The 26,029-nt window shown below is 41.9% G+C and overlaps 1 protein-coding gene across 5 annotated transcripts; it reads left to right on the forward strand.

Moving 5' to 3' along the window:
• The first annotated feature begins 10,265 nt into the window (after nucleotides 1-10,265).
• Nucleotides 10,266-25,982, forward strand: LOC132870671 (fas-binding factor 1 homolog). 5 transcript variants are annotated; one of them, XM_060904433.1, is made up of 28 exons: nucleotides 10,266-10,572; nucleotides 12,757-12,784; nucleotides 12,891-12,938; nucleotides 13,124-13,202; nucleotides 13,294-13,354; nucleotides 14,369-14,419; nucleotides 14,538-14,661; nucleotides 17,996-18,127; nucleotides 18,402-18,534; nucleotides 18,749-18,894; nucleotides 19,294-19,390; nucleotides 19,547-20,002; nucleotides 20,246-20,314; nucleotides 20,479-20,561; nucleotides 21,703-21,797; nucleotides 21,897-22,022; nucleotides 22,147-22,247; nucleotides 22,374-22,580; nucleotides 22,786-22,893; nucleotides 23,012-23,151; nucleotides 23,497-23,615; nucleotides 23,766-23,888; nucleotides 23,980-24,132; nucleotides 24,244-24,420; nucleotides 24,501-24,638; nucleotides 24,735-24,834; nucleotides 24,915-25,027; nucleotides 25,111-25,982. In XM_060904433.1, the coding sequence occupies exons 1-28, from the start codon at nucleotides 10,570-10,572 to the stop codon at nucleotides 25,189-25,191; spliced, it is 3,291 nt and encodes a 1,096-aa protein (XP_060760416.1). In that variant the 5' UTR covers nucleotides 10,266-10,569; the 3' UTR covers nucleotides 25,192-25,982. The 5 variants fall into 5 exon arrangements, with proteins under 5 accessions (XP_060760416.1, XP_060760419.1, XP_060760418.1 ...); XM_060904436.1 differs by having other exon boundaries at nucleotides 24,735-24,816; XM_060904435.1 differs by having other exon boundaries at nucleotides 24,250-24,420.
• Nucleotides 25,983-26,029: the final 47 nt, after the last annotated feature.

A 26,029-nucleotide genomic window follows, 5' to 3' on the forward strand; every position in this document is an offset into this window, starting at 1 on the left:
AGGCGGCTAGAGATAATGAGATGAGATGAGATGAATGAGGTGTGTCTCGTCCAAAGGTAATTAGTGGATGAGTTTCTTGCCTTCGTAATGTGTCTGAGATCAAATAGTAAATAATAAGTATACTGTCAAAAAAAAGCCCTATTCCATCCACAACTGTAGTAACTTATACAGTATTATATCAAGAACCGCTCAACTAAGTAAAGAGAAACGACATTCATCATTACTTTAAGACATGAAGTGTCTTTTAATTAATAAAAATAAAGAAAAAGCACTGAATTAGAAGGTGTGTCCAAACTTTCAACTGGTACTGCACAGATAAATGAATTAGCAAAGGATTTCATTAGGGATTAGCGACAGGCTGCCAGGTCGCTCCACGGTGTGTAGCTGTCGATGTTGATTTTAAAAGTAACTCAGTAAGTTACACAGGGAAATGAATCCTTAAGTCTGAGAAGAAAATACTGTAGCAAGCATGAGGCGTGGAAGAAGCGTCTGGAGACAGAAATCTTAGTTTCCCAGCCGTTAGCCTGTGCTACTTGCTCTCGATAGATAGCACTGGCTTGACTGCTTTATTAGCATTCACTAACACTACTGAGGAATGCTGCACCGGCTGGAAGGTGACTTCACTGCTGCGCTGACAGCGCCAATCAGATTTCCTTTTTTTTTTTTTTTTGCAATCTCACATAACATCTGATTTTATGTTTATGTTCAGCTCACGTTGGCCTTTGCGAGTTAAGGACAATTTGGATGCCCCCCTCAACCCCAACCCATACGTCTGTAATAATAATGAGATGATGAATCATATGTACTGACGAACAATATTTATTGTGAACACATGGAAATGATTGAAAAAAACCCAATAAAGATCACTGAATATCTGAATATAAGCTCTGTGTGTGTGTGTGTGTGTGTGTGTGTGTCTGCCTGTCTGCGCTGCTGTCGGTGTGCCCATCTATCAGTCTCATGGGTGGTCATAGCATAGTTTTCTTTGGTAAATTTCCTGGGTGGTTTATCTGCATTGGGTGGGAAAGCAAAGTTCTTAATTTGCACTGGACCTTTTTTAACTATTTCAATTCTCTCTGTGTCTGTTAACTTTGCTGGCCATAAGGCTGGATCTTCACTGATAGTGACTATGGGGCTTTCACTTCTGCTAATCACATTAATGTTTTCAGCTTCACTCACCGATTCTGTGGCCGTGTCATCAGTGGATTGATTGCCTGCTGCTTCTTCTGGCGGCTCATGCTCGTTGCGAGACGAGTTAATTTGTGATGCTGGTGGTATAATATTGATATCTCTACGACTACCACTGCAGCTAGCATTGCTGTTGGCAAAACCCAGCTCATTAGACGTGCTGGCCCTGGGTTCTTCTTCAGTGGAAGAACTTGTGTGGAAGAAGGTTCTTAATTTCGGTAGCTTTTCAACAAATTGTTCGCTATTCTTTTTCCTCTTCCTTTTCTCACTGCCACTTAGAAATCATTTCATTCTGATTTTACTTTAACAAAAAATTTTACGAGGGCTCTGCAGCTAGAGCTAGATGGTGCTGGTGCATGTATTCAGCCCGCTCGCGTCGTTGCCTAGGTTACTTCAGACACTACGGCTCTGAGAAAAAGCGAAGCCAGATAGCTGTGCGTGACATCACGTCACATACTAGTGGCTTTGCTTGTGAATCTAGCTGTAGGATTACACGTGAATCATGCTTTATTGCTTTTATTATTTTCGTAGCAATGTGGTTCATGTCAAGTGGAAAATATGTATAATCACAATGAATTATTACATAGTAAATGATGATGTACAGCATGCAGGAAAACAGGAATACTGTAACGTGACAACGAGGCTCCTGATTGGACGAGGCTCAGGGCAATTGCCCGACTTTGCCCAATGGAAAGACCGCCTATGTTGGAGGCCTAGAAGGCCCTGATGGTTCCCCTCTGTGGTAAAGTGTAATCTATCCACTTATAATACTTTTTTGGCATCTTTTTTGGTTGTAAAGAAAGTATCATCAGATCACAGTGCATTCTTGGTAAGTCAGTCATGAAGTTTACTTCACATTCACATAAGATGGAATGAGAGCATGTCCTACCACTTCAACAAATGACAAAATCTTTGACTTGAGGTACCTTTAAATCAGAATTAATTTCAGTTCCATTTTATTTGCATTGCACTTTTACAAATAGACAATGTAACAAAGCAGCTTTAGAGAAATACATCAATTCCAGATGTAATTTTTTAAATTTACATTAATGGTGTTTAGCAGACACTCTTATCCAGAGTGACATACAAGATACACAGAGCAGTAGATGGAGGTTACATGCCTTGCTCAAAGGCAGTTTAGCCATTCCTGCTTGTTCAGGGAATCAAACCGGTAACCTTTTGGTCCCTAAGCACGTTCTCTAACCATCAGGCCATGGCTTCCCACTGATTTGTAAATTTATCTCTAATGAACAAGCTGGAGATGATGGTGTCAAGGGAAAAACTCCTTTAGATCATGTAAGGAAGAAACCTTGAGAGGACTCAGACTCCAAAAAGAACCCATCCTCATCTGGGTGACACCGATTAAAAATTAAAGCTCCAAAGTTGGCTAAAATGCCTGACTTCCGTAGGCTCTTTCTCAGCCACTGTAGATCTCAGGCACTGGACTGGTGTCATTTGAAACCTACTGAAAGGCTCTTTTTAATTGTTTATAATGAGGTGTATGCCAGTTGTTGTGGTCCAAAGTTCATAAAAGAATACCATCATGTGACCAGGCCGCTCTTCTTGGAATGGGGTGTTACTTGATACCCCTCCAACAACAACAAATCATCTGAAATATTATGAAAGGTGTGTGGACTGGTGTCATTTGAAACCTACTGAAAGGCTCTTTTTAATTGTTTATAATGAGGTGTATGCCAGTTGTTGTGGTCCAAAGTTCATAAAAGAATACCATCATGTGACCAGGCTGCTCTTCTTGGAATGGGGTGTTACTTGATACCCCTCCAAAAACAACAAATCATCTGAAATATTATGAAAGGTGTGTGCAGTGTTGGATTGGAAGACAGGAATGGTGTGAAATGTGTGTTGTTCCATTGCTCAACCCAAGATGTTAATTTTATTTTTCAGTGTTTGCTTGCTGCCTTGCAAGAGACTGGCGGCCCGTTCAGGGTGTGTTCCCAGGATACACTATGGATCCACCACCACCATCAAACAGTTCCTGAGAGTGAATGAATTTTGCTAAACCTTATCTTCTGCATCTTAACCACCAAATGTAAAGCACAAATAACAACAGCAGAACCTTGATTTTGAGAGATTTTTTCCTAATCTAACTCTTACACAAGCTATTAGAAATTCACTGACATGACTATGACTTGCCGCTAACAGGATGTTTTAGATTCTCTTCTCCTCAGACTGAGTGTCTGTGACCCCTGGAGTTCTCACATGGCTTTAATCAGCTCCAATGTTTTTCACTGCAGGACTTCTTACGCTTTGTATCTCTGCAGCTTTTTCCCAATCACATGAAAGTACCTACCGCCAGACAGAGAGGTAAACACAGCTGGAGGAAGCTAGGATGAAATCTGAACTTGCTCTTATCCAAACCATCTTCTCTGCTGCTTGAGCCACAATTATTTATGACTTACATTCACATACACAAGTGCTCCTTCTTTCCAAGGAATGTCTAATTCTTAGAATGTGATCTCTGCCTTATCAACAGCATCTCTCCATTACCAATTCAGAGGAATTCACGCCACCAGGTAGTGTGTGAAGTTCTGAATGGTTAAATTACCCATGAAATCAAAATGCATGTTACAGGGTGTGTCCATTTCTCTCCCTGCTATAAACACCTTTATAGAAGCATATACTAAAAAAAAACCAATGCAAATAACATATGTTGTGTTGTTGATTCTCTCATTATAATTAAATGCTTTTGTGTCTTGATGAATCATTCTGCAGTTTAAGGCTTCTTATTAAACTCACTAGAATGCTTGTCCATTACCATGAACCCTGCTGAAATGTAATATTTCAAGAGATATTGACTCATCCTGGTGGGGACAAAATGAACGTTTATGCCTGTCTTTCATTACCACAAATCCTGCTAAATTTGTGGATCACAACATCTATGATCCATAATATCATTAAAAGATTCAGAGAATCTGGTGAAATCTCTGTATGCAAAAGACAAGGCTGAAAACTGACACTGGATGCCTGTGATCTTCAGGCCCTCAGGAGACACTGCATTAAAAGCAGACAGGTGTCTGTCATGGAAATCACTGTATGGGCTCAGGAACACTTCAGAAAACCATCATCTGTGAAAACAGTTCATTACTGCATCCACAAAGGCAAGTTAAAACCAGATATAAACAATATCCAGAAACACCGCCACCTTCTCAGGGCCCGAGCTCTTTTACGATGGACTGAGGCAAAGTGGAAAACTGTCCCGAGGTCTGACGAATCAAAAGTAGAAATTCTTTTTAGAAATCATGGACACCACATGCTCCAGGCTAAAGAGGAGAGGGACCAGCTGGCTTATCAGTGCACTGTTCAAAAGCCAGCATCTGTGATGGTATGAGGGGGCATTAGTGCACATAACATGGGTAGCTTGTATATCTGGGAAGGCATCATTAATGCTGAATGGTATATACACATTTCAGAGCAATATGCTGCCATCCAGACAAAATCTTTTTCAGGGAAGGCCTTCCTTCTTTCAGCAAGACAATGCCAAACTGCTTTCTGCACATATTAAAACCACATGGCTTCATAGTAAGAGTCCAGGTGTTAAACTGGCCTTCCTGCAGTCCAGACCCGTCTCCCATTTAAAACATTTGGTGCATTATGAGCAACTGAAATGGTGTCTCAGGCAAGAATGGGACAACATTTCTCTTTCAAAACTACAGTAATTGGTCTCCTCAGTTCCCAAACATTTACAGAGTGTTGTTAAAAGTAGAGATGATGCAACATAGTGGTAAACACGCCCCATCCCAAATTTCTGAGACGTATTGCTGACATCAAATTCAGAATGAGTATATATATATATATATATATATATATATATATATTAGTGCTGTCAAGCGATTAAAATATTTAATCGCGATTAATGTCGCGACTGTCATAGTTAACTCGCGATTAATCGCAATTTAATCGCACATTTTTGTCACATGAAAAACCATTGTAATTCTCTTATCAGCATAAAAAAGTGAATGGGCTTGCTCACCGTTCGAACTACGGGGGTACTCAGGGGATCCGAGATCCCCTGAAATAGACATGAGATCCCTTGAAAACATGATTTGGGAAATGTTGGGGGGTCTCTAAAATATTGGCAAAATGATGTTTATTGACATAGTAATCGTGTGTAACGGGAAGCATTTGCATATCCGAAGTGAGCGCGCGATGGAGATCCACGCTCTGAGACAAGCGCAAGCACCCCCCCCAAGGGAAAAAAAGGGACCCCCCGAAAATATCGGCATAGTTCGAACACTGGTTGTACCAATTTTTTTTTTATTGCAGAGCATAACACGTCTTGTCACAGCCACTGCAAAGTCGGGCTGGAGCCGCCGATGGGAAAACAAAACCTAAGCCAAGCACTGTGGCTCTTCGGGGGAGGGCAGAGGACTCTGGCTGTGTGGGGCGTGGCATTACAGTCTAGTTGCTATCGTTTTTCTAAGCAAAGTCTCTGTTCTAAGTTCCTGGCAGTTTCAAAAGCTTATGAAAAACCTACATCATGTCACAGAGCGTTAATCTCGCGATAAAAAAATTATCGCCGTTAAAATTGAGTCAAGTTAACGCGTTAATAACGCAACATTTTTGACAGCACTAATATATATATATATATATATATATATATATATATATATATATTTTTTTTTTTTTTAATTCTCAGTTTCAACATTTGATATGCTGTCTTTGCTCTATTTTCAATTAAATATCGGGTTTCCATGATTTGCAAATTATTGCATTTTGGTTTTATTTACAGTTTACACAGCGTCCCAACTTTTTCAGAATTGAGGTTGTACAAATAAAATATGTAACTTCCAATTAAATGTCTTTCTACTGTGAATGAAAATACAGTATACATCCCAAAGTAAAACTTACTTAGTGCTAAAAATAAAGCAATTCTGAATTTAACCAGTAAAATCTAAGTGTCACAATTAAAGCATAATTAAAAGAAATGACCACAAGATTAAAACTGAGCTGCATTTGACTCTTAAACATATTTATAAGAGACATTAGTACTGTAGGTGCGTCCCTGTAAAATAAGGTATAAGAAACTCCACTAGACCTAGTTACAGGAGTTAGTTGGTGTTATTCAAAAAGACAACCATAATTGTGAAACAGCCCTTACCATTTAGATCTAATCCTAACCTACTAATCAATCAACATCCAAAATCAAACCAGGAACAGAATTTGTGAGTCACTCTTTGAAAAGCAGTCAATAAGTTACACACTCATCGCCACCTGGTGGTCAAAAAAACAATGACATCTTATTTCAGAAATCAGAAACACTTTTTATTGCCAGGTATGTGGACACACACGAGGAATTTGACTCTGGTTCACTTAGCTCTCATAGTACAAAACAGATAAAAAAAGCGTATACACAAAACAAACAAACAAGCAAACAACAACAACAAAAATAGGTGCATAGTGCAAAGTAATCCAGGAAAGTCAAGTATGGAATAGTTAAATAAATATAAAGTATACAGTGAGCACAGAATGACGGTATAAGTGTTCAGATATTTTACAAGTGATATTACTAATATATGAACCTGGATTTTAGCTGTTCATCACAGAAAGGATTTCCCTTTTGGAGCAATATGGTGCATAGTGCAAAGATGAAATAGTAAATATAAATAAGTATACATATAAGTAACAGTGAGCACAGAATGACAGTATGAGTGTGCAGATATTTTGCAAGTGATATTACTGATATATGAATCTGGATTTTAGCTGTTCATCACAGAGACAGCCTGAGGGAAGAAACTGTTCTTGTGTCTGGTTGTTTTTGCATACAGAGATCTATATCACCTCCCTGAGGGGAGAAGATTAAACAGATTGTGACCAGGGTGTGATGGGTCCGCAGAGATGTTACCTGCCCATTTCCTGACTCTGGACAAGTATAAGTCTTGGATGGAGGGCAGGCTGACACCAATAATTTTCTCTGCAGACCTTATTGTCCGTTGCAGTCTGTTCTTCTCCTGTTTGGTGACCGATCCAAACCAAACAGTGATGGAAGAGCAAAGAACAGACTGAATGATGGCAGAGTAGAATTGTGTCAGCAGCTCCTTAGGCAGGTTGAACTTCCTGAGCTGGCACAGAAAGTACAACCTCTGCTGAGCCTTTTTGATGATAGAGACTGTGTTTGTCTCCCACTTCAAGTCCTGAGAGATTGTGGAACCCAGAAACCTGAAGCTTTCAACGGCAGTCACACTCACTACGTTTACATGCACATAGAGAGAATCGAATTTCTGCCGTTGCTCGACTGAAATCGAAGTTCAAAATGCCATGTATACACCTTAATTCGGCTGAAATTGAACCGAACTTGATTTCTCGGAATCGAGCTACACGACTTAGTTTATGCGATTTCTGCCGAGCTACTTTGTGCATGTATACCCTATCGAGCTAGTTGTCGAGCTACTTCCGGAAGTGACGAGTGACGAGACCACAAGCGGGAAACACAACAGCCTCGGTCGGCATGACAACGAATCATGACAACGGCATGAATCTTTTCTTTTTGTGGCATTGTTTGCACTGTTAAAATTTAGCTCACTTACTGTATCACCAAATAGATCTGTACAGCTGTTGCATAGCTGTGAATTGTGTACATAAACAAGTCATTGTATTTGTGTGTGTTTATATGTCCAACATCTGAAGAATGTCAATAAAAACAAAACAATTGAACTTTTTGTGTGTTTATTAAGACATAAGTTAAATTGTAAGCAAAAAAAAAAATTTTTTGTAAGCAAAAAATGGACTTTAGAAAAATATTATTGTGCAAAATAAGTTGTCTTACAAAACAGTGGTCTGCGCCGGACAGTTTGTAGCCATAGTCTAAAAAAAAAAAAAAAGCCTAACAGCTTGAACACGGAACTGCTAGTGTTGCCAGATTGGGGGTTTTAAGTGCATTTTAGCGGAATTGAACACGTTTTGGGCTGGAAAACGTCAGCAGTATCTGGCAACACTATAAGCTCTTCTTCATGACGACAACCGGAAGTGTACCAACACGATGGGGCGTGTAGCGCCACGTGTGGCTCGGGTGCACAATGCACCTTGCACAATAGCCCGATTTCACTTGTGCATGTAGGATTGGATTTCTCTGGCACCCCTGCTGGGACCCTTTGCTCGATTACCAACAGCAGCTCGATTTGGACGTGCATGTAAACGTACTGAGTGTTGTTGGTGATGGTGATGGGCAGCAGAGTGGGGGGGCTCCTCCTAAAGTCCACTGTCATCTCCACAGTTTTGAGCGTGTTCAGCTCCAGATTGTTCTGACTGCACCACCAGACCAGCCGTTCAACCTCCTGTCTGTATGCAGACTCATCACCGTCCCAGATGAGGCTGATGACCGTTGTATCGTCTGCAAATTTCAGGAGTTTAACAGACGGGTCTCTTGAGGTGCAGTCGTTGGTATAAAGGGAGAAGAGCAGTGGGGAGAGCACACACCCTTGGGGGGCGCCAGTGCTGATAGTCCGAGTGCTGGATATGATGCTCCCCATCCTCACCTGCTGCTTCCTGTCAGACAGGAAGTTTGTAATCCACTGACAGGTGGAGGAGGGTAAGTGAGCTGGGTGAGCTTGGTGTGGAGGATGTCTGGAACAATGGCGTTGAATGCCGAACTGAAGTCCACAAACAAAATCCTGGCATACGTCCCTGCAGAGTCAAGGTGTTGCAGGATGTAGTGCAGTCCCATATTGATTGCATCATCCGCTGACCTGTTTGCCCCGTAGGCAAACTGCAGGGGGTCCTGCAGGGGGTCTGTGATGTCCTTCAGGTGTGACAACACCAGTCTCTCGAAGGACTTCATGACTACAGATGTGAGAGCTACAGGCCTGTAGTCATTCAGTCCTGTGATGGTGGTTTTCTTGGGAACCGGGATTATTGTGGAGCATTTGAAGCATGAGGGGACTTCACATAGCTCCAGGGATCTATTGAAGATCTGGGTGAAGATGGGAGCCAGCTGATCAGCACAGACCTTCAGACAGGAGGGTGACACACCATCTGGGCTGGGTGCCTTCCTGATCTTCTGTCTGCGAAAAAGCTGACAAACATCCTCTTCACAGATTTTGAGTGCTGGTGTGGGGTCAGAGGTGAGAGGAGGCAGAATAGCAGGGGGTGTAAATGGGTCTTTAATGTCTGAGGGGGGGAGAGGTGTGAATTTATCGAATCTGGACTAGAACACATTCAACTCGTCAGCCAGTTGATGGTTCATTGCAGTGTAGGGGGATGGTCTCCTGTAGTTAGTGATATTCTTCAGGCCTGTCCACACTGATGCCAGATCGTTGACTGAAAGGCTGTTTTTGATCCTTTCAGCATACAGTAGCTCCTCTTAGCTGATTTCACCTCTTTCGTCAGTGTGTTTCTGGCCTGTTTGTACAGGACTCTGTCCCCACTTCTGTAGGCCTCCTCCTTGGCCTGGCGAAGCTGTCTGAGTTTTGCAGTGAACCAGGGTTTGTTGTTGTTGTATGTGCAGAAGGTCTTGGTGGGCACACACATATCCTCACAAAAACTGATGTAAGATGTCACAGTATCAGTCAGTTCATGCAGGTCTGAAGCCACAGCCTCAAAAACACTCCAATCAGTGCAGTCAAAGCAGGCTTGTAGTTCCACTTTGGCCTCATCAGACCATCTCCTCACCGTCTTAACTACAGGCTTAGCAGATTTCAGCTTCTCCCTGTAGGACGGGATAAGATGAACCATACATTTCTGTTGTTGTTTCTTTATTACAACTAAACATTGATTTAAAAAAGGTTTTTTAAGTTAAATTAAATAATCATCAATCACTAAAAATGGAATTTGGAAATTTGTAAATATTTCGAGGTTGAAGTGGAAGTAACTTGTTTTTGTACAACTCTTTGAAAAGCAGTCAATAAGTTACACACTCATCGCCACCTGGTGGTCAAAAAAACAATGACATCTTATTTCTGTGTTTGTTTTTTAAATGAACGTTTAGTTGCAATAATTTTTTTTTTAAAGTTAAATTCAATAAATATCATCAAGCACTAAAAATGGAATTTGGAAATATTTCGAGATCACCATTTTTTAAACGAAGAATGCTGTGAGCCGAACCGGAAGTCCGTCACAGGAAGCAGGAAATGGAGCAGCCACAGAAATTTAAAACTGCTGAGGACATATTGGGTTTTTGTTTATTTTTGAATAAATAAATTGATTAATTAGTAATAGTAACACGTAATATGTTCTTTTTTTTGGGGGGGGGGGTCGGAATTTGTTTGTTTTCATGGAAAGTAAAGTGACAGAAATGGAAAATATTTATATAAAATCAGAGAGTGAGCTGCGGTTACCAATGGCAACGTGGACGCCCTGCTGAGCAGGATGAGTTTATAAACAACCTGCTCAGATTTCTCAGGGTTTCTCTCTTCCTCTGGGTTCATCATGGTGAGTGGGTGTATGTCCTGTATAAATATTATTTCCTGATCTGTGTAAATCAGTGTTTGATTATTTAGTGTTGGTCCAACTCATGGTTCGGAAAAAATATATTCTCCACTTTTTTTTCCTTGAAAAATAAAGTCAAAGAAGTATTCCTCACTTTTTTTCTTCACTTGGTCTGTATTTTTTCCCCCTAGTTACTGACTTATCACATATTTATACCGACCAAACTGGCACTATTTATTTGTACAGATACAGCTAGACCTCGCCATTATTTCCATAGATTTGGGCTCCACTCCAGACTCCAATCAGAGAGTTGATTTTGGGCCCCTGAGAGCCATCGAGCTAAAATAACCCTTTTTAGTGTGAGCTACTGAAGGTTATTTCAGCAGGGAGTTATTCTAAAGAGGTATTAGGACTCCCTTTAGCCTTTACTTCAACACAAAACCTGATTTACAGTTGAACAGAGTCAAGAGTAATCTTTGAGCAACGAACAGTGAGGAAGTTGGAATTTCCCGTCGAGTTATGAGCCGAACCCTTCCCCAGGGGCCCCGAGTACACACCAGGGGCTCGGTCGGGTCGGTCGCGCTGCTTCTTCTTCCTCTTCTCTTTGAGGTTTTACAGCAGCTGGCATCCATAATGTTGCACTACTGCCATCTACAGGATTTTTTTTTACATCATTGTCATTTCATTTTAAAGCTCTTTCCAGTCCAGCTGTTAGTAAAAATGTAAATAACAATTTTCTCCAATCAGCAGTGTCTCCATACTTTAATATACTTTTAATACTGTCCTCTGTCATCATTTCTTGCCTCTCTCTTTCTCTTACCCACATTTCCTGCATCATGTAAATATGTTATATATGTATTATTATTATTATTATTATTATTATTATTATTATTATCTCTTTCTGGTTTGATCCCCTGCTTCTCAGCATCCCTACTCTGTTTTGGATTGAGTGCAAATTAAGTCCAGTTTTCCTTGGGCTTGTATGTTTAAGGGAGATTGGCATCGATAGGTTCAGGAGGTTATATCAAACTTTACAAGATAATATTCTCACTCACTTACACACACACACACACACACACACACACACACACACACACACACATTCAAAGGTTATGAGATGTTTTAGTGATTTTTGCACTGCTCTTTTTACATTTACTTTCAGGGATAATTTCTACAGTCACTAACTCAAAATGTGATTTGGAAGTTCCTTCCCTCCTTTCTTTTTCCTTCCTTCTATTGTCTTTCTTTTTCCTGCCTTTTCTTTCTTTCCTGCCTTCCTTCCCTTCTTTCTTTCTTTCTTTCTTTCTTTCTTTCTTTCTTTCTTTCTTTCTTTCTTTCTCCTTCTTGCCTTTCTTTCCTTCCTGCCTTCCTTCCCTCCCTCCTTTCTTCCTTCCAACTCTTTCTTTCTCTTTCCTGCCTTCTTTCTTTCCTTCCTGCCTTCTTTCTTTCTTTCCTTCCCTCCCTCCTTTCTTCCTTCCTACTCTTTTTCTTTTTCCTGCCTGCCTTCTTTCTTTCCTTCTTTCTTTTCTTCTTTTTCTCTCCTTCCTTCCTTCCTTCCTTCCTTCCTTCCTTCCTTCCTTCCTTTCTTTCACCACTGTGTATGTGTACACATGAATCTCTCTTATTCTCCAGGTCCAGCATATTTATCTCGGTTCTGGCCTCACCAGCGCTGAGTGATGAAGCCGAGTCCCTGTTACCAAACAGAAGTTAATCGTTTTCCAATAACAGCACATTTTGCAGTGATTTGTTCCTCCTCTGCCACAGCAAATTACCCACAATTACATTTTCAGTTCATTACAGAAGACACATCACACATTTCACCCATTTAAAGTTCTGTTTAACGTTGTGGAGCATTTGTGAAATAAGTTAGCGTCTGTCATCGCTGATGTTATAGCAGCTATAAACAGTTGTTCCCTCACCACCTTCTCTTTTTCCTCTTTCTCCTGAAGTTAATAAATCTGCAGCTTCTCATGTTCCTGAGAAAACAGAAATCGTAGACCGAAGATGTGGGAATAATGAAAGTTACATAAACGTGAAATAAATGTCTCCTTAGAGAAAATGTTACCGTATTAACGATTACTATAGAAACTATAACGTGTTAGAACGAGTGTGTGAATATAAACCTGTGCTAGTGTCAGAGTTACACGTTTAATTTGAAACTCTTTGTTTTCTCTCTTCACGTTTCAGACGACCAAACAGAAGAAAGGACTGAGGGGTGAGTGGTTTATACACATGACGTGAGGTTTAGTCCAGTATGTTTTTTTTTTTTTTTTTTTTTTCTTTCTCAGATACATGAGTTTTCTTTGTGCTTTTACTTTCAGGCTCAATCAGTGATGTTTTGGGAGATCTCCTGGGAGACGATGCTGATGGTACGTGACTCTATTGGGTGATTTGTCTATGTTCAGCTTTAAATAGTCGTCCTGTTATTATCTGAATTCTGAAGTTGTTTAACTTTGCACCTGAGCTACGAGGTTCTCTAAAGACATCACTGTGCTACAGACTGTCACTTTATAAATAAATGATTGTGAAGTGTTTCCACATTGTCACCTCTCAGATCTCCCGATGAAGGCCAGGTCTCCATCTGGAGGACTCGGCAGACCAACGGGTCTCTTACGAACGCAAAGCGGAAAGAGGTGAGCACTCGCACTGAGAGATGGAGAGGTGGAGCTGAATGGTGTGCTGTACAGTAAATATTCACCAGTGTTTTATGTTGAAACCACTCAGGAACCTGCTCGATGTTGATTTCTTCAGTAAACTAGCAGAGGAGGTGGAGAACAATGACGAGGTGAGACAGGGTACTGTTACAAGCCTTTGTTTTGTAATCTGGATTCTGATTGGTCAGAAGGTGTTGATTGATTTTCTCGAACAGCAGCTCTGATAGTTGTGCCATTCTCAGAAAATGTGACGAGTAATGGTAAAGACATTTTTAAAAAATTTTGTATCCACTAATTTTAGTTACAGTCCCTGTAAATATATTTAATAGACAAAAAAGCATATTTCATGAATTCACAAAGCAAAAGATATCATTATTATGAAAAAATAATGCCCAGTTTTTGTCTTTACCATTACCCATAATGTCTTTACCATTACCCTGTAGAGTAACTGTAAAGACGTCTCATGGCATTTTTGGGTCAGTGAGTGCAGAAAAAAGATAAATTATGCATTTATTATCCCATCCTAACTTGCTACTTGCTGAACTAAACTTTTTCAACATGCAGCATCATTATCATTTGGGGGCAACGGCAAAGACAGTTAATTTCCCTGACATCTAGAAATTTCATATTTATCTGATCAGTATCTTGGATTCCAACATTCATGCACCAGTGAGTTTTTCAAAATAGCTGCTCAACATCCTGGTCCTTCCTCATGTAGCTGCACTGCCCTCTATTGTTCAAAGCCCTGAGTTACAGCATGATTTTACCATTTGGGTAACGGTAAAGACATAAAGAAAGTACACATTCTTGCACATATATTTTATGCGATACACCAAAAAACGTTTGAGCAAAGATCATGATATTTTCCACAATAAAAAAGGTATAGAGTTAATATTTCAGAAAGGAAAACTGAAAAAATTAAAAACAAAGGAATTATTTTCACTCAAATTTCACTAATCTTCGTTTAGACACATGGTGGTAATGACATTTTGGTATATTTAGGCTAAATAAAATTTTTGCAAATGCAGACAAGTTGTCTCAATTTTTTTAACTTTAAGAGAGAATAAAATGGAGCATGGTGAAGGAATGAATGTGTATACCTGCTGTAATGTGAGAACAAGAATAAACTTTCTTTGCATTCGCAGGGTTCTGACATGTCTGAGGCAGATCCGAAGGCTTTGCTGGAGAGTATGAAGGTGTCTGACTGATTTTTCATACATATACATCTTGGAAAGTCTCTGAAACTAAAAATATCTTTTTTTTTTTTTTTAATATAAACCAAACCTTAACTATTTATACATATCTGTATCACAGGACATGGATGATATGGATGCTGACTTGTTTGGCTCAAAGAAGAAGAAGCCCAGTTCAGCCCCGGCACAGAGCAGAAGCTCCAGAACCAAAACATCTAAACCAGAAGATAAGAACAAAACTAACCGTGAGTTAATACTAAACTCAACGCCTGCTGCACACCGATCAACCATAAAATTAAAAACATTGACCAGTGAGGGTGAAGAGAATAATATTATCTCATCAGTGTTACAATGGCACCTATCAAGGGGTGGGATATATGAGGCAGCAAGAGAACAGTCAGTTCTTGAAGTTGTGTTGGAAGCAGGAAAAATGGGTAAGCATAAGTGAGCGACTTTGATAAGGGCCAAACTGTGATGGCTAGATGACGGGGTCTGAGCATCTCCAACATGGCAGGTCTTGTGGAGTGTCCCTGGTATGCAGTGGTTAGTACCTACCAAAAGTGGTCCGGGAATCCAAAGGACAACCAGTGAACTGACGACAGGCTCGCGGGTGCTGAAGGCTCATTAATTCTCACGGGGCATGAAGGCTCGCCCATATGGTCCAGTGCTGTGCAAAAGTCTTCGACACATAAAGAAATGCTGTTGACCAAAAATGGCTTAAAAAAATATTTAAATTAAATGTTTCAACTTTAAAAAAATATATATACAATAAGCAGTAATCAGTAAGCCATCATAAATTAATAAATGCAAAGTCAATATCTCAGTCCGTCTGAAACACTCTTTTTCTCAGCAACCACAAATCATAGCCACTTGGTACCAAACTTCAGCTTGGGGTTCTATACCGTGTATACCATTTTCAGGTCTGTCACACATCGACTTCCTGTTTACCGACTGAATGTATTTACAAAACATATAGAGTGGATTTTGACATCATTTCAAGAAGCAAAATGCTATTTCAAAATGACAGTTTACCAGGATGCTACTTGAAATCCCTGGGAAGAACACTGCTCTTTACTTACTTGTTTCAGGGTTCATTATTTGTTGAAGTCAACATTCATAATAAGTGTCCTATTCCTTCGATTGCTTGCGTTCTGATATAAGCGAGAGCGGGGGGGTAGGGATATGGAAGAGAGCAGTAGCTCACAGGTGAGCTTGTTTAAAATCTCATTTCGACCACTAAGATCTCGATATTTTTCATCAAAACAACTCCAGTTATATTCTAAAATAGTTATATTTACATGAATCAGTTTGATTTTAAAAAATAAGTGGGTAAAGCTCTGAAAACTCACTTCAGAGTCTCCTGTGAATCATAATATCAAAACTAGCAGATGGAAAATTTTGCTGAATCATCATCAAAAACAGTGAGAGCGAGAGAACATCCCTGTAAAGGTTATCTGATTGATATTGACGAGTAATCCAGTGGGGAAACCGATCAGGAGAGAGAGAGAGAGAGAGAGCGTGCCTGACTGCTTTCCAGTGACTCAAAAAGAAAAGGCAGTTTCCCAATGTCGCACGAGCAGAGTTTTTACTCTGTTGTACCGACTTCAACCTGCCGTTACTCCCAAAGTACTGAAAAGATCTTAACCAGATACATTTCTTTGGAAAGCAAAAATTATAAGCTTTTAAATGAGAGTATTCATGATAGAAAATATTCAAGAGTTAAAGCATATACGCAGAACCATGGCCTCACATTTTGTTTATAAATGCTTTGAGACCTCAAGAATGGCACAGGAATATTTTTAAGCATTAACAATAAATCTAATATAGTAATTTTTACGATTAAAGTGATTCGTATAAGTAGCGGTCTGAGTGAATGACCTTGAGATCCGTGACATCACAGCAGGAAGGCTATCGATCTCATCGCCATTTCCGCTATACTAAAACACAGAGCTGACTGCAACTCCGATCCTCCATTTTGAGCTAATTTATCGCCATGCCACGTAGATGTGTTGCTGGCGGGTGCAGCAACATGACAGAAGGTGGATTTATGTTGCGTTCATGGCCCAAGAATGTTCAAACTGCAAAGATTTGGATGCGTTTTGCGAGAAATTCACAGGCACGTTTTACTGAAGACTCCTACGAGACTTCTGATCTGTTGAGGAGCGTTGGCTATAAGCCCGTATTGAAAGAGGGTGGATTACCAACAATTAAAGGAAGAGAAAACTACAAGAAAAGGAAAGTAAGTTCAGTTGCACCAGTTCTCCTGGAGTGTGAGCCGAGCAGTAATAGTGGAGTACTCAGTATGGAGAAAATGGAGAATGAGTGGACCAGTCATCAGATTTCTTGCTGGATATCCTTGCCTCAGCAGCAATATTTCGCCCTTACGTGGAAGAAGCGAATGAATGAAGAACTGAAAGTCAGATTGTTTCAAAACAATCGGCAACAAGATCGGCTTTCAAGAAGTGAGAACACCGATGGGTAAGATGTGACTCTCATTTGGTTACATCACAACAACGACAACACTTGTCGTTTACCTGCATTTAGATTAATACATGCAACTTGTATTGTGTGTTTAAGTTACCAGTATAATATTTAATTTGCTTCAGAATGTGATTGTCTGAGTTCATCTGATTATTTAATGAGCCTTTTATGTTTTATCAGTGAAAGTACATGTATGTTGCATAAGTTATAACACCCATCCTGTTTTAATGAGAGTCACATGAGACTGTCGGTTCAATTCCATCCAATTCTCTAGACGGCTTTGTTCTCTGGCTTTATTTTGTAAGGTGGGGGCCTCCGTGGCTGACGTGTCACTATCGGATTCACTTTCCAGTGGTTTGAATTGATGGGTTCTATGTGTATAGCAGCAGCATGTACACACACACCAATTTCAGGATGATCACAGTCAGATGTATTACTATCTGAGGAATCCAAAGAATCTCCAATAAATCCCAACGAAGAGGCCATTGCAATCACTCTCGCCTCTGTCAAAGGCCTTGGCCTTAAAACCGGTTCCTGCTGTGACGTCACGCGCTCAGGGCTGGCTGGCACAGCGGGGCAGCTCAAATGCCAACTTAGCGGTTGATATATTTTTTTAAATTCTCATTTATGCAGCATACAAGAGTCAAGGATGGAGATACTATCCACTCAGAAATGTATTTAAAAATAAAGGTTCTGTGTATCTCCTTTAAGCAATGACAGGTTTGGAAACTTGGATGAGCATAAGTATTTCTATTAACACATGTCCAGTTTACATCACTGTGACTGGTTTACTTTCTCTGTCCATTAACGCTGCATTACTGATGATGATGATGAGTCACAAGCTGCCAAACAAGATATCAGCACAATAAACAAAATGGAAAAAATGTTGATTTTTGTTGCTTGTTTCCCTCAAACAAAAAGAACCAGACCTTTTTATTATATGGATTTCTGTTCAAGTTAGATATAGGCTAATTACTGCACATCCTAATCCCAATACTTTTGAATAAACAGCAGAGTACTTTGCATCGGTTTTATGCATTTTATCTAATTAGCCTGGATCTTTAGTCAGCTGTCGGTCTTCCCTTGTCTTCTCTTTAGCAGATGACCTGGATGATCCTCTGGATGACCTGCTGAACGACCTGGATGAGGAACAGCCAAAGAGCGTTCCATCAGGAGAAACAGAAAAGCCGCAATCATCTTCCCCGACTGTACAGAAAAAAGAGGAACCAGGTCAGAGCAATATTTTTATTTAAAAAGTTCTGTTCAGGGACTCCAAAGATCTATAGTAGTTGTTTAGAAGAAAAGAACCAGGGCTCAGTGTGTTTTGTTTGTGTGGAACCTGTTTAGTTCCTGCTCCAGAGTAGTACTTCTCAGGTGGACCACCAACTGGTATATAATGGTTTCGTCTAAGAGTAAAAGAGTTTCAGGAAGATTTTTGTATTGAACACTACTGATCTTTTGTACTAATAAAATATCACGGTTTATGTCCCACCTTTTATTATAGCCATGCCTACACCTGTGCAGAAGAAACGCAGTGAGTTGACCTTCGACGATGACGAAGACAACCTGATGGACGCACTGGGGTTTGGTGACGCCCTGAGAAGAAAAGGAAGTGGACTCCTCTCCAAAAAAGAGAGGTGGGATCTGACTTTATATCATAGCTATTAAATCATGTGCAGGTCTTCCTGTTTTTCACTTCCTTTATTTCCTGTACTGTCAATGTTTTCAGATCCTTAAATTAATGAGCATGGAAATGTTTGATGGCGGTGTGTATGAAGATAGGATGGCAGCTGATTAGTTATTATTATTATTATTATTATTATTATTATTATTATTTGGTTGGCTGTGCAGTGAGGCTCCTCAGAGAGCACGCACCAGACTGGATGAGATTTTGGGGATTGGGACGCCTGCTCACCTCCTGGAGAGACCTGTGACCGGCAAGAAAATAGACCCAACCCCCGCAGAGAGGCAGCCACAGAAGAGCTCGGCTGGGAAAGGTAATGAAACTCCGTTCATTACTGTTGTCTCTCTGCCTGTCAGTCTCAGCAAAGGTATTGTGGCCTCCCTTTCTCAGTTGTTGCGAAGGAGGCGTGGCTTCTGTGTCACAATTTCAGTGAAGGCGTGGCGCCTCTGTGTCTCGGTTTCAGCGAAGGAGGCGTGGCCTCTGTGTCTCGGTTTCAGCGAAGGAGGCGTGGCCTCTGTGTCTCGGTTTCAGTAAAAGCTATTCCTGCTCAGGTGCTGACCCATGAATGATGCCGTATATTCCTCAGAAAGACAGATACACACGTGTGTGTGTGTGTGTGTGTGTGTGTGTGTCTACATCAAAATATCATAAAACTAATATCAGCACTAATGGCTGTGTTGTTTTTGTTACGGAACGTGATGCTGTTTTTCAGATTCTGTGTTTGGAGATGAAGATTTAATCTTCGGCTCATACCAGCCCACACTGGGCTCGACTCCGGAGGGACGTACCTCTCGCAGACACTCCGTACGGTGAGTAAACACCTACAAACACACCACGTCCTTTACTGTTTTCACTTTGATTCATCACCAGCTGTGATCATGTGACAGGATCTGACTTGAGTAATATGGTGAAAGTGCCGTGTTGCTGTTTCAGCAATTGAAATCAACCCTTGATCCTTACACTAGATTCTCTACCGAGGACCTCAGCTCTCCTTCTCCAGAACGCAAGCCCACAACCTCCACCGTGACCTCCACACGACCCAGCCGTCTCGCTTCAGACTGGCTTGGGCTGAAGCAGGACGAAGATGAAACAGAAAAGGAGGAGGAGACAAAGAGGGAGAAGAAGGAGGCCACGGGAGCTAACGAGAGACTTAAACCTCTACCTTCTCCATCGCATGCAGAAGGAAAACCATCCAGAGTGACCTCGAAACCCAGCGAGGAGCTCCGAGCCGTGCCTGACTCTCCAGAAACTTCCACAACCACTGCAGCCAAATCGGAGCCTAAAAAGAAGGAGGGAGAGGACAAGGACGACTGGCTGGCAGGAGCTCTGAGTAAGAAGAAAGCTCTGGTGGAGGAGAGAGAGAAGAGGCAGGAGGAATCTCTGGGGCTTGGAGAGGAGATAGATCTGGACATGTTCCTCAGGTACAGATGGATGGAAAAGAGGTTCAGCAGAAATGCTAATCTTTGATAGCTCATTCACTGGGACATGTATGATGGACGAACCATATGCACGTGTGTGTGATCATTGATAAGGTGAAGTTTTCTTTAAGGAGATGTTTATTGAACATTTATGGAAGGAGACTCTAGTGTCTACAGTTTTGGATTGCTGTTTTGCAATAGTTTTACATTTACAGTTATTGAAGTGTTTGTTTGTTGTTTTCCCAGAAAACGAAACACCCCTCCAACTCCTCGTAGGGTAAAAGAGGACACACCCCTCCCTCCCAGGCAGCCCAGGTATCACATCACTGTTTAACACTTCACCATCCAGTGTATTCCAAATATTGCACGCATTTGCACGTTAATGCTGTGTGCAGATCATTATGACGCTGAAAAACATTAGTGAAAAAGTAAAGAAATAAGTATGCTCCTTGCTATTCTCTGTGTGTGCGCGTTCTCAGCTGTGAGTCTCTGGTTGCATCGAGCCGACAGCAGAGCCCCACACCTGCCCCAACACCCAGCACAGGAGCTCAACACACACACGGTACGTCCACCACAGCAGAGCGACAAAGAAACCAGGACCAGCAATCCCTCAGCATCCACTTCCTGTACAAAGATGGGCAGGTCATTACTCTCACACAGGCTGCTGATTGGATAGTTGAGAAGCCAGACTGTGGATAATGGAGATCTGTTAAGCCTTATTTTAATGGCCATATAATTTTATAACTTGTAAAATCCAGACTGTATGAATCAGGCTTGTAGTACTCAAGTCCAACTTGTGCCCTAATTTTAAGGACTCGTGACTTGACTTGGACTTGAGCACTGAGGACTCGGACTCGTGCATTAACTGCATTCAGACTTGTAAATTGGAGACGAGGACTCAGATTTTTTTTTCTTTATTTTTTGTAACATGCCATAATAATTTGTAATAAGATATTTATATCTACATTAAATTTTGTACTAATTTTGTGCAAGAGTGTCACACCTGCCCTCCTTGGCACGTGCATCAGATAGACCCTCGCACAATCAGCGCGTCAATATAAAAACTGTGAAAACACATTTACTTTGCGAAGTATTGAGTTACGTCGCTGACACATTACCGAGCCTTATTTCCTTGTTTGGTTTCCTGATCCCTGATTTCCTGTTTCTCATCTTTCATGCTGCCGAGTCTATGATAGCCTGTTTTGTATCTTGCTCGACCTATTGCCTGTTTCACCATTTTACGGTTTTACTTGCTTTTCTGGATTGTTTACCGTCTTCACTTGTGTTAATAAACACACCTTCTGCACTTGCATCCGTCTCCCAACCGTCTCTGACAGAATACTTCACACTCCCTGACAAAGAGAAGCACATTCACCTGTTCATGCGCCATGTTCAGGAACAAACTAATGTTAATGGCGCTGAAACAGCCGCCGTCAAATGGTGCGGTTGGAGTCTTGTTCTTGGACTCGACATTTTCTTTAATGACTTGGACTTGAACGCTGGGGACTCAAAACTCTCTACTCGGACTCGAGGTTTAGTGACTCGACTGCAACACTGGTATGAATATGCAAAATGTATGTTTCTTTGTTACATGCCCCGCCCCGTCCCCGTTCATCCACTGTGGTGTGGCCTACGTTTGTTTACATGAACATGAAGAGCTCTGAAGTTAACATGAAGGTTCTTTCTCCCTCTCTCCCTCTCAGAGCCAGAGCAGAGACCTGCAGTAGTGAGTGCTGCACCTGGCCAGCAGGTGTCACTGTCTACAGACAGCCTTCAGCAGCTCCTCCTGCAGCAGCAGGTCTGCCTTCACACACGGGCACAAATTAGTGATCAGATCTCAGTGACAATTCATCATGAAAATAAATGACAATGGTGTGTGTGTGTACATCTGGTTCAGGCTCAGCTCGGGGGTTTAGGGACACCACTGGACCCAAGTTTCTTACAAAAACAGAGAAGAGATGCAGAACATCACACTGGAGACACGACTCCACTACAGACCAGGATCATACAGCTGGAGGGACAGGTGTCACCACACAAACACGTACATAAACACACAAGTACAGGTACACACCTCCACAGATAGGTGTATACTGACACACACACACACACAGAGCTGAGTGCTATATATACCTCTGTTTCTGTAACAGGTACGGAGTCTGCAGCTGGAAAAGGATCAGTTACAGATGTTACTGGATAGTGTTCAACAGAGACACAAACATGACACCGAGCTTATGGAAAACACACACAGGTGAATTAAACCTGTGTATTTAACCTTAACAAAAAAATGAACACTTGAACACTTTAAACAAATTTATAGACACTGTATTGTACTGAGCTGATGGAGAACACACACACTCCTCTCACTCTTCTCCAGAGCTCGTGTGAAGCTGCTAGAGGAGTGTGCATTGCAGCGGGAGGCGCGGGCACACACTGAGAGCCAGGAGCTGACGGAGCGTTTGGAGATGGTGATGAAACTGATGCAGCAGGAGAGGGCGGAGCTTCGGGAACAGCACCAGCGCAGGCTGGCACAGTGCCAACAGGAGAGAGACCGAGAGGTGGAGAGACTCCGAGAGCTTCAGAGGTGTACACACACACACACTTGTTTGGGAAAAATGGTATACATAACCAATTAGTCATGAACAGCACTGTAAGCCCCGCCCCCTGCCTGAGAGAATCCAGCTGGACCCTTTTGGTGCTGGTGTTGATGGAAGAAGTCATGTTTTGTAGGACTGAGTGGTGTTGTACATGACTGGAGTAATATAATTGTGTGTGTGTGTTTTTTACAGGAAGTCCATCCTGGAGATGAAGAAAGATCACGAGGAGCAGGTACAGAGACTCAGGAGACTGAAGGATGAGGAGATTGATGCAGTGACCAGCGCTACCTCACAAACCAGGTACTACACACACACACACACACACACACACACACACACCCTGTCACTCTGAATATTCGTAATAATAAACTGAATTATTTATCCCACTCGTGGTTTTATTGTGTGATGTCGTGTGTAGGTCCCTGACGGCAGTTATTGAGCAGATGGAGCAGTTCTCTCTCAGGTTGGGCGAGCTCTCGTCTCGCATTGTAAGCACTCACGAAAACACAACTCACGGCCTGGAGCTCGGAGCTCGACAGAGAGATGAACAACTGCGAGGTACAACACACACACATGCGATAAATATACAATTGAAGTACTAGATGATGATGATATCACTGTTTTCAGATGTAATGCTGTAAGGCCATGCCCCTCACCTGAGTCCGAAATGCCAAATTAACGCTACGCTCGACTTATTAGACACAAAATGCCTTGATGCTGTGAGCAGTCATGAGGATTTGATTTGATGTCACTTGCTGGACTCAGGGTCGAAGAGAGAGGAGTCCCGATTTAAGGAGGCGTTTTTTTTTTTTTTTTTTTAATTTCCGAGTCAGTGTTTGTTGAATGCAGCATATGAGCTGAGGAAGTGTTTTTGCTTATGAGTAGTGTGTGTGTGTGTATCAGTGCTGCAGGAGCGTCTGACTCAGCAGCAGAGGGACATGGTCGAGGAGAGAAACCGACTCAAAGAGGTCATAGCCAAGATGGACACACAGCTGGCTGAGCAGCAGAGACAGCTGCAGCAGGTCAGGCCTCCAAGGGGAAGAGTGTGTTCGTGTGTTCCAGTTCTACAGTCATTTCATAACAATGACCTCATTATTGACCATTTGGGTATAATGCACATGACAAAATGCTTAGTGCTTCACTGTGATGCTAAAGTGTGTGTGTGTGTGTAGGAGCGCTGGCGGGTCACGGCAGAGCAGGCTAAAGCAGAGTCGGCGTTACGAGGCCTGGAGGAGGAGAGACGCACCATGACTCAACACTTCACCATCGAGAGAGAGGAGCTGGAGAGGGCTAAGGTCTCACACACGCATGGAAATGAAAAAGAATAGAAAAACACCTTAAATATATCAGAAGTATAAATGGGAACACTGTGTGTGTGTGTGTAAGAGCACTCTGTTAGAGGAGCAGCAGTCCGTGATGCAGCGCTGTGCAGAAGAGAGGAGGAAACTCGCTGCGGAGTGGACACACTTCCACACTCAGGACAAGCTGCGCAAAGAGAGAGAGCTGGACCGCGAGGGACACATCATCGACATGGCACAGGTATACACACACACTTTTCCTGTTTGAACACTAGTGGATGTCTGGAAACTCCATATAATAGTAGGAGTAAGGAAAAATCCTTTATGTATATTTGCTGCGTGTGTGTGTCAGGAGCAGGCTGAACTGAAGCTCCGAGCAGGAGAGCTGAAACAGAAAGAGGAGGCCATACAGAAAGAGAATGTAAACCTGGAGAAACTCCGAGGAGAGCTGGAGGGGGAGAGGGAGAGACTGAACACAGCGGCTCTGCACCTGAAACACCGAGCTCAGGAGGTGGAGAGTCTCAGCAAGGTGACCTTTCACTCACACACACACAGTGGGAGCTATGTGATGGTGTAGCTGACGTGCAAGCGTGTTTGTATGCCATGTAGATGGCACGTGAGCGGTATGAGGAAGGCGAGCAGGCGCTGCAGGAAGCTCGGCAGGTCGAAGCGGGACACCAGGCTCGTCTGCGCAACATCCACAGTGAGCTGGAGAAGCTGAGGATGCAGGAGCACAACCTACAGCAGGTCCGTGTGCGCGCATGCACTCATTGAAATGTCCAGAACCTAGCATTCAATTCAACTTGGAATGACTTACGATTCCTCCCGTGTCCCATCTCTCAGGAGAGGATGAGAGTGACAGATCATCATAGAGAGATGGACAGAATGAGACACGCCCTTCCCACTGACTACTTACCTGCCCCAGGTGATCCTTTACTAACAGGTACACACCACTTCCTACTACAGTGTTCATAGAGGTGTCAACTCATGTATGTCTTACATGAATTTCATTTCTTTCCCCAGGTTTCTCTCCTGTGATGAGCAGCACGCTGGTTCTTCCTCCAGCACCATTAAACACATCTGTCTCTCCAAAACTAAAGGCAACACTCGCTGTACTGAGGCACATAGCTGAGAAGGTGTGTATAGAGACATGCACACAGAGCTGTGTTGGTCTATAATATATATCTTTCCTGCTGAAACTAACACGTCTCTAATTTAGGACCGGGACTTCCTGCAGGACGAACAGCTCTTCCTGGACACGCTGAAAGGTGCACCATGCAATTCAACCTTACAGACATGACGACGGCTCAGACTGGTGCCATTTCTATTTGAAAGTTTGATCACAGGGGTCTTTTTCCAGACTTCACAGGACATTGGTCAGACCATCTTTGATACCACAGTGCAAATGATTTAAATGATTTTAAAATCACTGTTCATATGCATGTTAGATTGTATGTAAGCTAGTACACTGCCAAATAACTGCCAGAAGCAAGTAATTGCCATTATATTCTTTCTTAGGCCCCAAAATTTCTTGTGGCACGGTCCTGTAGCTCATACAAGGGCCATTCTCAGAAAATGTGATAACTGTAAAGACATTAAATTTTGTATACACTAACTTATCCCTGTAAATATTGACAAGTTCATGAATTCAAAAGAGCTTATGAAAAAAAAAAAAGCCCAGTTATCTTTACCCTATAGAGCAACGGTAAACATGTCAGGGCATTTTTGGGTCACGGAGTGCAGAAAAATAAGTTATGCATTTATTCTCATCCTAACTTCCTATTTGGCAAACTAAACTTTCAACATGCATCATTATCAGTTGGGATTAGCTGCAGACAGAGTTAATTTCCCCTGACATCTCAATTTCATATTTACCGGATCCTGGATTCCAACATTCATGCACCAGTGAGGTTTCCCCCCCCCCAAAATGGCTGCTCAACATCCTGGTCCTTCATGTAGCTGCACTGCCTTCTATTGTTAAAGCCCTGAGTTACAGCATGATGTTGCCATTTGGGTAACAGTAAAGACAATGTCCATTTTTGCGCGTGTTAGGCTACACACCAAAACTGTTTGAGCAAAGATATCCTCCCCCCCCCCAAAAAAAGAGAAGGTATAGAGGTAATATTTCAGGAAAAAAA

This window comes from Neoarius graeffei, chromosome 22, assembly GCF_027579695.1.
Source record: "Neoarius graeffei isolate fNeoGra1 chromosome 22, fNeoGra1.pri, whole genome shotgun sequence".
In the NCBI taxonomy this organism is placed as follows: Eukaryota; Metazoa; Chordata; class Actinopteri; order Siluriformes; family Ariidae; genus Neoarius; species Neoarius graeffei.

Coding starts and splice junctions, on each gene's coding strand:
- LOC132870671 (XM_060904433.1), top strand. Junction 18,128..18,401: donor ACAGAAAAAAGAGGAACCAG/GTCAGAGCAATA, acceptor CTTTTATTATAG/CCATGCCTACACCTGTGCAG. Junction 20,003..20,245: donor GATCTGGACATGTTCCTCAG/GTACAGATGGAT, acceptor TTGTTTTCCCAG/AAAACGAAACACCCCTCCAA.